This window comes from Notothenia rossii (genome assembly GCF_949606895.1).
Source record: "Notothenia rossii genome assembly, chromosome: 2".
In the NCBI taxonomy this organism is placed as follows: domain Eukaryota; kingdom Metazoa; phylum Chordata; class Actinopteri; order Perciformes; family Nototheniidae; genus Notothenia; species Notothenia rossii.
The window spans coordinates 13,410,648-13,423,398 of record NC_136904.1 but is presented as its reverse complement, the minus strand read 5'-3'; the positions used below and the strand labels follow the sequence as shown (position 1 = coordinate 13,423,398).

Sequence of the window (12,751 nt, the reverse complement as noted above, 5' to 3'; positions counted from 1 at the left end):
CTTACTGCAGTAGAGTGGAGAGGGAGAGAGAGAGAGAGACTGCCCTTTCAGGATAAAAGTGGGGGAGAACATTGGCAGAGAGACAAACACACAAACAAAATAAGTTAGAGAATGGAACCGGGTGTTTATTTAGTCTACACTAGAGATAACATTACAGAAACATGGAGTATGTGGGTAAGAGAAAGGGGGAAAAAGACAGAGAAAGTGAAAAGTGGCGGCAGGAAAGAGTGAAAGCAAATGATAGATTGAAAGAGATGAATCAAAGGAAGATGTGATTGAATTATGTGCAACTCTATTTATACACATATGTACAGTATGTTGTATAATCAAATCAGAAAATAAAGGAGAATGTAATGACAGGAAGAAATGTGGTTTTATGTACTTTCACTTTGCAGTAGGATTGATGTAATGGTAGAGATAATAAGACATGCTTTCTGACACTCATGATAAAAAGAATAATACAGAATACACATTACATTTCCTAAGGCTGTTAGCTAAGCCTGTATGCATTCATCAGCATACTTTTATTTAACAAAGATATGCTGCTCTCTGTTGCCAACTGAGCATGTGCACTGCTCTTTATAGAGGAACTCAAGGTGACCTCGGCTGGTGTAATTAATGGAAACAAATGGGTTTTTTCTGAGTTTGGCTTGCTAGTCAAGTTGGCTAAGTCCTTCCAGTCACAACCTTCTCTAACCTTTTAATCACAACTGGTTCTAAACGTTTGTATGTATGTATGTATGTATGTGTGTGTGTGTGTCTGTGTTTACATGTTGCACACTCAGGCAACGCACACACACTCACAGGCACACTTGATACTGTATAAACCTGTTTTCAATTAGCTGCATGAAGGACAGAGCAAGGGCAAAGAGACAATGTTTGTTTTGTTTTCTCATGCCAGGAAGAAAAGGGGAAAGAAAGAGAGCGTGACACACACACAATACTGCTCAAAGATAAACTAATGGCAACTGTGACAGAGTTAAGTGTTTTACAAAAGAAAAGATGATGGTGTTTCTTGGAGCAAATTAAAGGCCCTTAAATTACTGAGCACCCCGCTGTCTGATATCACCTAGTAGTTTGGAAGCCGGAACCTTTGGATTACGTTTACCAGCATCTTGGTCAGTAACTGAACTGAAGTAATAAACATTGGTGAACCAGCTGTAACTTAAATAAGTTAAAATGGGAAATTATTCAAAAAAGCCAATCAGACTTTCGGTTTACACATTTCCGTATACACTTCTGTTGCATTAAAATCTGTGGTCCATTGTGTTTAGTGCTTTTACATGTTTTTTATATATATTTGTTATTATGTAATACACTTTAGAAAAGCACATACTTGTATTTGTGTAATGAGTATTGTATAAGGAGAACATAAGGAATACAAGTATACAATGAACCCTTGAACCTTGATATGTCTGTGACAGCCAGTTAAAGTAGGTGTCGAATTGGGAAAGCCTTGATTTTCTTTTAGATCTGTTTCAATCAAGATATTAACTTTACAATCCTTTAAAATCCATTTCAAAATGTCCATAGCCTTTTTATCGGCTCACTGTTCCCAGTGAACTTCCTGGCAGATTCACACGTAGTCCGTTATAATCAGTCATCCTTGTTCCGACTGATTCAGCATTTTCCATTTGTCCAATACACTTCTTGACCTTAAAGAAAAGTACTAATAAATATAAAATGTGGAGGTTGTCACGCCTCAGATTGCTGACCCAGCAAGATTTTAATGTCTGCTACACGGCAGACAGGCTGCTTCTTTCAGTGTCTACCTCTGAGTCCTCCTTTCTCTCAGCGCTACTCCCTGTCTGTCGTTGTGTTATAATGACTTTATTGGTCATTTATCATTGAAAGCTATTAATTCAAATCAGACTTTACTCATTTTGCTGTTAATAGTTGTTGTTTAAAAAAAGGTTGGGGGCATTTTCACCTGTCTGCTACAAAGGACAGTGTAGGAGAAGGAGAGCAAGCTACAAACAGCCAAAGGATGGTATTTCCCCCCCGGACTTTTGCGTTATGCAGTGAATCCACTCAGATAAAAATATGCTCCTTTGAAGTTTTTCTAAAGACCACATTTCACCAAAAATACACTGATCCTGGCTGCATAGTTTTAAAGTCAGACCCTTTTCATTTCCCCCGCTGTCATTCACATGTGTTTGATTTCTCTTTAACTTCACTGAAGAGCGTGAATATGTTGGAGGATATTCTCATCTGCCATTAGAAGACTTTCTGAAAGCCCCAATGTTACAAGGAGCAGCCATCTGTAATGTGTGTTGCTGTACTGCAGTGAAGCAGCAGTACAGCAACACAATCCAATTCTGTGGCAAATAATGACACACAGTGTTGAGGTTGATATGCAATCTGTCTATACACTGAAGTCTATAACAACATGTCTGTTATTCTTAACCCATCTCTCTAACCGTCTCTTCCTGCTCTCTGCCCCCATCTCTCTATCTTTCAATTTCTTTTCATTTTCTCAATCCTACTTTCATTCCCATTTCTTTTATCGTCTCTCTGCTCAGCTTCTCTTCCTTCTCTGCCCCTCTCAGGGGTGAGTCTAAATGAGGGTGATTTATTATCCTGCTCTGTTTCTCCTTTCCTGCTGAAACACCATTACTGTCAAAGTCACAGTACAAACACTCAGACTCTCTAACATTTGAACACCTCCTATCCCATATACAAACTCAAACACAGAACACAGCGTTCACATTCATTATTGAATACACAAAATAGAGCCTTTTTGCACACATACACACTTGCACACAAATGCTGACAAACATCACACATAATTATATTACGGTAGTTGAGGGTAAAAAGGAAGCTTACTTAATTTTTTCATCTAAACAATGTGATATTATAAAAGTCAATATCAAAGGAAACATGACAAATATAATCTTGTTTTAAGGGAAATAAAAACGAAATCAACACGCTCATGTATGTTGCAAACCAAAAACAGTTAGACATTATTAGTTTTAGAATACAATAATAGAAGGAGAAATAATCATTCCTAATCATCCAATTGATTTGAGAGCCTTCACTTTATTTTCAGACAGGCCAGAATGCATGAAAGATCTTCTGCCTAATTTCTGACCAGTATGACAAGATAACAAAACCATTCCAGAGATTGTACAAAGTAATTTCCACCTCTAACTCCATATCTCTGCATCTGATCCTAGTCATGGGCTGAATACAAATATAAAGAGAGAGATGGGGAAACAGCAAGATGAAGAGAAGCGGAGGTGAATATCAAACAGCCAAAGTGTGAGAACGATGGGAGAAATATTAGGGGAGGAAGGGAGAAAGAGGGATAAGGAATAAGTAGAGTTTGTGTGTGTGTGTGTGTGTGTGGGTGCGTGTGTGTGTGTGTGTGTGTGTGTGTGTGTGTGTGTGTGTGTGTGTGTGTGTGTGTGTGTGTGTGTGTGTGTGTGCGTGTGTGTGCGTGCGTGTGTGTGTGGGTGCGTGTGTGTGTGTGTGTGGGTGCGTGTGTGTGTGTGTGTGTGTGTGTGTGTGTGTGTGTGTGTGTGTGTGTGTGTGTGTGTGTGTGTGTGTGTGTGTGTGTGTGTGTGTGTGTGTGTGTGTGTGTGTGTGTGTGTGTGTGTGTGTGTGTGTGTGTGTGTGTGTGTGTGTGTGTGTGTGTGTGTGTGTGTGTGAGAAAGAGAGAGAGAGAGAGAGAGAGAGAGAGAGAGAGAGAGAAGGGGTACCGGGGGTGTGTGACATAGAGTCCCCTGAGTTCTAATTATCACTGTATGAATTATTACATCTGTAGAACACGTTCACACACACACACACACACACACACACACACACACACACACACACACACACACACACACACACACACACACACACACACACACCTCTGGATCTCCCCTGTCTCAGCTCCCCCCCGTACCTCTCGACCACACGTCTCCTGAGGCGTTTTCTTTTCTTCCTCCTATCATCTTCCTCTCCTGTGAACCCTCTCTTCCTGTCTCCTCCTAAAACCTCTTCTTTTATCTCCAAATTCAATTCCACTCCATTTTGCATGTTTGCGTCGTATTAACTTCAAACTTTACCTCTTGCCTCTAATCTGTTGAAGATTATATTTTGCTTCCCACTAAGAGATGCTTATTACATTCTGAGATGATTATTGTGTCCTCGTAAAGATCTCATTTGATAGGAACAAACCCCCCAAGGCCTATAAATGGACTCCTGCAAGATACAAATAAAACATGTTTTTGGTTGCTTTAAGATGCACAATATGGAAGTTTGCCTTGCTACTCTGCAGGATAATAGAGTGGGGGGGCTGTATTTGCTTGTGTTGAAAACATAATCTCACAAGTCATGGTCAGTGGTTGATGAATAAAAAGCTCACGCCACAAAAGGCAGCTACACCTACGAGTTGGAAAATGTAAACGCTGCAGTTCCTGTCCTCACTGACATATTCATATCAGGAGATGTTTTCATTTGCATGTTGGTAGCCTGTTACCAATTATTATATTCAGCAAAACCAGAGTTAATGTATTCAATGTCTATGGTAATATTTGCACTCCTCACAGACACTTCTGAGAGAACCTTACCTGGTAGGGATAGAGTGTAACTCCTCCATTGGTGCGGGTCAGGTGCTGATGGGCCTGCAGAGCTGCTGTGCTCAGGACTGCTCCGCTATTATGGCCTGGGCTGTTTACTCCAGTCACTGGTTGCTGTTGGGCCACAGACTTTCCCAAACTGGGGGACCCAACCCTTCTGTCCCCCCCACCACCAAGCCCCAGGGAGCTGGGTTTAGACCCCAGTCTGTGCCCTTGGCCTTGAGGTTGTTGGTTTGTGGGAGCACAGCCGGATGTTTGCCCCACAGAGGGGCTCCCATGGCTGGGGTTGGATAGTCCGTGGCTGGGGCTTGGCGTTGGGGTCTGGCTGGGGCTTGGGGAAGGCGACTGGGAGGACGGGTGTGAGATGGCAGCAGCGGCTGAGGAGGAGGAGGAGGAGGAAGAAGGGAGAAAAGGAGGAATCCAGTCCCGTGACCCAGGACCCCCGGATGCTCCCATAGGACCCGGTGGTCCATAGCGTCCGATGAGGGCCGAAGGGGAAGAGGGGGGGGACAAATCCCACTGGTCGAGAGTGAGGACCATGCGCACAGCTTCCTGTTTGAGCTGAGTGAGGTGAGTGGCGCAGACATCACAGCGACTGTCACGCTCGTTCCACGCCCGCCGAGAACTGTTGGGCACCTGAAGCTTATCGTGAAGGAGGAGAGAGACAGAGGGATCCTGGAGGGAGAGAGAAACAGGAAGCCAAGTGTTAGAAGAAAAGATTCAAGCATATTCAAGTTGTTGTTTTGTTCTTCGAAGAATGTAACTGACTTGTGGAAAGGAGAGGAGAGAGAGAGGTGGGAGAGGAAAGGAGAGAAGAGAAGAGGTCAGAAGAGAAGAGGTCAGAAGAGAAGAGGAGAGGAGAAGAAAGAAGACACTAGGAGAGGAGAGGAGAAGAAATGATAGGCATGTCGAATAAATCATAACTGTGATTATTTATAGAAAATCCAAGAAACATTGCCTTGTAGCCTGGGGGAGATGAGAAGGACGTTCAATTGCAAGAACACACACACAAATGCACAAACACACACACACACACACACACACACACACACACACACACACACACACACACACACACACACACACACGCGCGCGCACACACACACGCGTGCACACACACACACACACACACACACACACACACACAGTAGGTCCTTGGGGTGTAAAGGGTGCAAGTGTCACAGCAGCTGGCAGCAAGAAGAGACCTTTAACACAGAAATGAAAACCACTGACCTACTCACTCTATCTTTTTCTCTCCTTTCTTTCTCAGCTTGAATTTTGACATTGTGTTGGTTGAGTACATCATGTGTCCTTGCACCTTTGAATCATGTGTAAAGCATATTGGTGCGATAAATACTGTAAATATGAAAGATAGCTTTATTTAAAGCTCAGGTAAATCTTTTGATTCTCAATTTCTAGAGCTGAGAAGTTACAGCATTTATGTATTGAGGTAATTACAGTGACAAACTATTCAAAGGTAAATGTGACCTCTAACATTCCTTGTTCAAGTTTCAAATTATCAAGAATTCTTTTTTTTTAGGTAACACTTTCATCCCAGTTAAACATGACTTATTAACAGATTGGTGATTACTGGTTTTGGTTCCTTAGAAACGTTTAAGTTTTAATCATAAGCCTGCGTGAAAATGAAGATGAACAACATGTGTCCTGTTCGAAGAAACAGGATCAAAAGTCATTTTTTCTGAAGTATATCTCTTTAATTTAGAGATGTTGTTGAGATATTTGCACAAACAAATCCTAACGATTTGTTCATAACCTGCATGTTGCCATTAAAAACTAGTTCATGGGGTTCACCCTCAAATGACCTGGTCCTGATTCAGCTCACTGTCAACAAGCTGCACTTTTGCAGCTTTAGGTTTAGGACCTTGTTCTCTGATAACAGTTTCAGAAGAATTTCATGCTCTGGTAGATACCAAACAGTCGGGGCACTGCTGGTCATTTCGCCGCCACAAAAATAGACCTCTTTTGTGTACAGGTCAACTGGCTGAAGTAATGGACTTTAGAGGCTGCCCAAAGTGAAGGATCATGTGTAAGTGGTTTAGAGTATTAGAAGATTGGTCACAGTTTGTGAAAAGTGCCAGCCTTTCTATTTCTGCTGCATTTATTTGTTGACAAAACATTTTGGCGAACTCTACCAAGGCACTTTTACCTGTGCAACACATCAAATAGCTTTTAAACACTCCCAAAACTACAACGGTTCTCCTTTCATCACATTCACACTCCGCTCTGCATCAGCCAAACGGCTCGCTGCACCCGCACGGCGAGGGGGACCCAAGTTCCCATCAGCAAAAACATGGGTTTGCTATCCTGGCTCCAAAATGGTGGAATGAGCTCCCCATTGAAATCAGGACAGCAGAAAGCTTACACATCTTCCGGCGCAGACTGAAAACTCATCTCTTTCGACTCCACTTCGAGCGATAGAATTATTATCAAAGCACTTATATACTAATAAAGGACTGGCTTATCTAAAGCCAGTTGAGTAGCACTTGAAATGTTTTGGCTCTATGAAACCTGATGTACTTATATGATTCTGTTTTGGTCGAGTTCACTTACTGTAAGTCGCTTTGGATAAAAGCGTCAGCTAAAGGCAATGTAATGTACTTCACAGGTGTGGGTCCCTACTAGGATAGACTACAGACAACCATATAAAGCTACAGTATAACCATTTTTCTTTTTCAGTTTGGAAATAATAGCTTTACAGAAAAATAACAAAAAAATGCCATAATGCACTTATTTTTTCTCCTTCTGTTTGTCTTATGTGTGTTGCCCTCTGTCTCTCTGCATTTGTTTGGCTGGTCAAGTTGTTTGTAAATGTGTGTACCAGAGTTGCTCACCCTAGTGTTCTTTCTTGTCTGCAAAAATCCGGATATTTGTCCAATTTGTTTGGGCAGTTATCTGTGCATGAATGCATGTGCATGTACAGGTACGTGTTGTGTTTAGTTGTGGATATTTTTCCAGACTAATTGGAGCCACTCGCACAGAGCAAAGCTGCTCGAAATCTCCTGCTTCGACTTTTGCTCTAAATATCAGAGTTAACAAGCAAAACACACGCACACGCCCCGATACACATCTGTGTCTAAAGCTCATTTAACCTTCTTGAATATATTTCTTCAGTTTTTTTCCACAACATATAAAGCACATAATCTAACAATAAGGTCATTACATATAAAATGGTTTTCCTTATAAAAATCTGGCTTTACTTGGGGCCTTGTGTCCAAAATGAGTGTGACGTTGTGAGGTAATTGTCAGTGTACATGTGTGTGTCTGCAGCTTGGTACTTCAACAAAACATATGTGGTAGCTTGTGCCAACTCACTTGATAACTGTAATTATCTTTCTGCTTTCAACAGGCACATCTCTTCTGTGACTCAAAGGCCAGGTATCTGTGTAGCACCTCATCTTTTTCTGTTTCAGCAAACTCAGTGTACATGTAAACATAATCTCAGGCTTTTTTAACTTTGATTAGAAAGTGAGCATATCAATTACTGATATTAGCAAGTGCTTATGCATCTCAAAAACAGAGCTGATACATTTCCCATCTTCTCAAAGAATGATAGCCTTGAAAGTACTCCACATTTGCGACTGCATTTTCCTCCGACTGATTTAACAAAAACCAAAAAACATAATAGTTAGGGATGCACGATGATATCAGCACATCATCAGTATCAGCAGATAAAGCAGAGAATTAAACATTTCCTTTGATATGACTGTCCCATATGGTACACAATAATACATTGTTTGCGTGTCCCGCATTGAATGTGTTCATTTTGAGAAACATTGTATCTGCCAGTGGATTTACATAGTAACAGTAGGTAGTAGACTTGTTTTCAACAATTAGTTTGGAAAAAAAGTGCATATATCAGTATATTAGCATGGTCAATTGGCCAAAATGAAAAAGATAAGCATATTTCCAAACATTCATTAAAGTACTAGTGTAACATCCCGTCATGTCTGCTAAATTATTCATTTCATGTTAATCAGGTTCATGTTATTGTTTCACGTTTAGTTCATAGCCCAGGTTAGATTTATGTTTAGTCAAGTCTTTTTGTTCACCTGTCGAGTCCTGTCATTGCACTTCCTGTTTTATTTTTGTACTTACCTCTTGTCTCTCATTTCAGGTCCCCTTACTTCCTCCCTTTGTGTGTTTTCCCGCCATCGTCAGCGTCTGCCCCGCCCCTGATTGTTTCCACCTGTTCCCCCTTACCTCATGTATAAATAGTCCTGTCTCCCTTTATCCTGTGCCAGTTCATCTTGTGCCTTGTGCCATTTAGAGAGCCAGCTTGTCTCGCCAAGAGATTATTGTACTTTGTGACCATAGTCAAGTTTATTTAGTTTGTAATTTGCTTTGCTACGTTTTTCCACTCAGGAGTGATTTTTGTTTGAACTTTATACTTTTCCAAAGTAAATACTTTTTTGAACAAACTTTCTTTTGAGTCGTGCGTTTGAATCCAAGTGTCTGTCAAGGTTCCTAACAACTAGTAGTATTAAAGTACTAGAGTTCATAATAATAGGGGCATTACAATCTAATCACTAATTTACACAGGTTCATTTATGCGCAGCAAACACATCTGAGCCTCTGTCTGAATATCCAGTGAATCAACCGAGAATGGGTTGAGTGCATCATGCCAGGTAATAGGCGTTGTGTGTGTAGTATTAATCAAATTGATGGGAAGGCACTCTTTGCTTAGTGAAGCTTAATCAATACATGAGTTACGGAGATCAAGCATGTGTATAGATGCGTCTAATCAATAGGCATGTGATGGACAGAGGTTATCTCACAGCAGATTCAGACAATCATACAGTAAGACAAAGAAACCAGAAGACTAACAGGAAAGCCAGAAAAAAAGGGATATGTGCATAAATAATGAGTGACTGACAGGTAGGAAGAAGCACAGCAGATATAGCTTTCTTGCTAAAATAGCCTCTTTTTACATGGATTTATACAGTATAGTCAACTGGCTGTTATCCTCTTTCGCACTGACAAAACAATCTTATATAGAAAACCCAATTACATTTCAAATGTTCTCTATCAATAGTCCATCCCACTGTAGATAAAGAACTCTGTATGTGTGGTCAGCCTCCTTGGTGGCCCATGCCTGTAATGTAATAAGAGCCTAGAGCAAGAGAGTGAATGTAGCATACTCTCTGCCACACAGAAGTAAACCTCTATCAATGACAGGCCTGTTACTTTTTCTCAATCAATATACAGTCTGTGTGTGGAAGGGTGTGTCCACTCCACACACAAAGCAATATCTCTTCTAATAGTAAAATGCAGCCTCTCAATGAGAGCACTGCATTCTAGGCTATGTCAACAAACTGCAAGACCACAAGATATACACACACACACACACACACACACACACACACACACACACACACACACACACACACGGCAGGAGCTCATAACTTTGGCAAGTGTCTGAGTGGTGTGTGTGTGTGTGTGTGTGTGTGTGTGTGTGTGTGTGTGTGTGTGTGTGTGTGTGTGTGTGTGTGTGTGTGTGTGTGTGTGTGTGTGTGTGTGTGTGTGTGTGTGTGTGTGTGTGTGTGTGTGTGTGTGTGTGTGTGTGTTTATGGATAAAGGCTACCTTGTTTCTCAACCAATCTAAGTGGCATAAGGAATAACATGATTTTTCTGAACATATACATACTGTACACACATGCAGGCAGGCATAACAAACTCCTGGCAGACATGAGACATTGCACGCACACACTTAAGACAGCATCAGATAATTGTTTCTCTCCCTCTCTATCTCTCTCACACACACACACACACACACACACACACACACACACACACACACACACACACACATATACACACACAAACACACACACACTTAAGACAACAAAATAAGTTATGAGTGTTTCTCGCCCCCTCTATCTCACACACATAAGCACACGCACTGCAGAGCTACCTGCATGAGAGGAAGCAGAGTGGGGAGGAGAAGAGCTAAGGTTGAAGTGGATTTAAAATGCAGTTGACTATTTATGAATTTATTGTTACATTTTTCACTGTGTGTTCAACAATTGTGCTTAGCCACGGGGTTATGACACATTTCCCATTTGGTGCAAAGATGTGTCTTTCACAGGAAATGTCGGCTAATTTTATTGAATCGGGTTAAGGAAGAGAGTAATAATGATAGCATCACTGATAATGACGACAAAACAGTTTCAAATGACTTAAGGAGTTCTCCCTGCGTGACTGAAATGTTTCTTTACAAAGACTATGTTTTTATCTTCCCTCCGACTGATACGAAAAGCATCTATAAATGGTGGCTGAATTACCCTGCAAGGTATCTTTATTGTAGCTGCACTGAAAATATATAATGTAATGTCAACTACTTCTGGCCACTTAGACATGGTAATAGGAGGGATAATGCACCATCAAACATTAAAATGGAAGAGCGGGAGAAGAGCACTGCAACAAGTGCATGACAATGCACATGCATACTCTTAAACCCTACAAGTGTGTGTGTGTGTGTGTGTGTGTGTGTGTGTGTGTGTGTGTGTGTGTGTGTGTGTGTGTGTGTGTGTGTGTGTGTGTGTGTGTGTGTGTGTGTGTGTGTGTGTGTGTGTTTTAAAAAAAAAAAAGCAGTGAAGCAGTGTGGGTTTAGCCGCATTATGAAAAATGGAACACATATGGTTAAAATTGCATTATTATTTAGAAACGGTTGAAAATGTTATATAGATGGATAACAGTTGTGTAAAAGCTAATATGAAAAACATTTATTACTTTCAGTCTTCTTTCTACAGATATCGTGTACAGCTTTCAATCACTAAAAGTCTGATTTTACTGACTGTTCATGTTAGTTGTTAAAAAATGTGTTTCAGATAGATAAATTAAACCACTTTGAATACATGATGAGACCATCTTCCAATCAATGCCAAATAGTCCTGATTTTCCTACTTGGAAATGATATGTAATGTTAGATCCCTGCCAACAAAAAAAGGAACATTAATCTCATTTGGCTTCTTTTGACCTCTCTGTTTCTCTCTGTCACACCCACTCAAACACATGCATGGCAGACAGGAGCAATAGAGTGGACACGGTGTACGGTTCTTCAGATGAGGGCCTTGTTGTTCCAAATTAACCAGATTTGGGGAGCCTGATTAAAAAAAAGGGGGAAAGGAGAGCTGTGCTTTGTGGAAGAGAAAGAGGGGGTGTAGGAAATAGAGTTTGCTGATACTGGAAACTGGCCTTAAATAAACACACACACACACACACACACACACGCACACACGCACGCACGCACGCACGCACGCACGCACGCACGCACGCACACACACACACACACACACACACACACACACACACACACACACACACACACACGTTTACTGTAACATCTTTAACAGTACACTCACTATTTCGCTTTCTGCCCTCTCATTGACCCTATTTATATATTTATCTTCCCTATAATGCTTCCTTTTTGTTTTTTCCAGCTCATCCTTTAGTAGAACACACACGCACACACACGCACACACACACACACACACACACACACAAACACACACACACACACACACACACACACACACACACACACACACACACACACACACAGTTGCATGTAGAAATCCCAGTGTCTCTTCCAGGAATCTCTTTACCTCTGGGTTCATCAGTATTCTGTGAGTGACTCAATCAGTCTCAGCTCCCCAGATAGTCCGTGTGTGTCCGTGTGTGTGTGTGTGTGTGTGTGTGTGTGTGTGTGTGTGTGTGTGTGTGTGTGTGTGTGTGTGTGTGTGTGTGTGTGTCAGTATGATTCATTTCCTCCTACAAGGGCAGACAAACTCAGCCTCTGCTCTACTGTGCGAGGATGGAGTGAGTGGCTGAGAGAGAGACGAAGTCCAAGCTAACTGAACAATGACCTCGGCGACTCTTAGTCTTTTTAAAATCATTTAGATTTGATAAAAAGCGACAGCTCAGCCGTGTTTGTCCATTACCGTTGTTTTTCGTGTGTGAGCAAGCCTGTATGAGCGCATTGGAGGTAAAGGGTTCAGGAAAATGGGCTGTCAAACAGCGAGACATCCCTTTCATACACACATTAAAGCTAGACCAACACACTCTGTGCACCACTCACAGGATATAAGCCAACATGTTGACCCTGAACTCTCTGGTTGCAACCCACCCCCATTATAATATCTCTGTTTCTCAAACCTTTGTTA

General features: G+C 41.4%; 1 protein-coding gene across 2 annotated transcripts in view; it reads right to left on the bottom strand.

Moving 5' to 3' along the window:
- kif26ba (kinesin family member 26Ba) overlaps positions 1–12,751 on the bottom strand; it is an 86,535-nt gene that overhangs the window by 54,583 nt on the left and 19,201 nt on the right. For both annotated transcript variants that reach the window (XM_079664887.1, XM_079664888.1), the window contains exon 3: positions 4,560–5,243. In XM_079664887.1, coding sequence (XP_079521013.1) covers positions 4,560–5,243 — 684 coding nt within the window. The remainder of the gene's footprint in view (positions 1–4,559; positions 5,244–12,751) is intronic.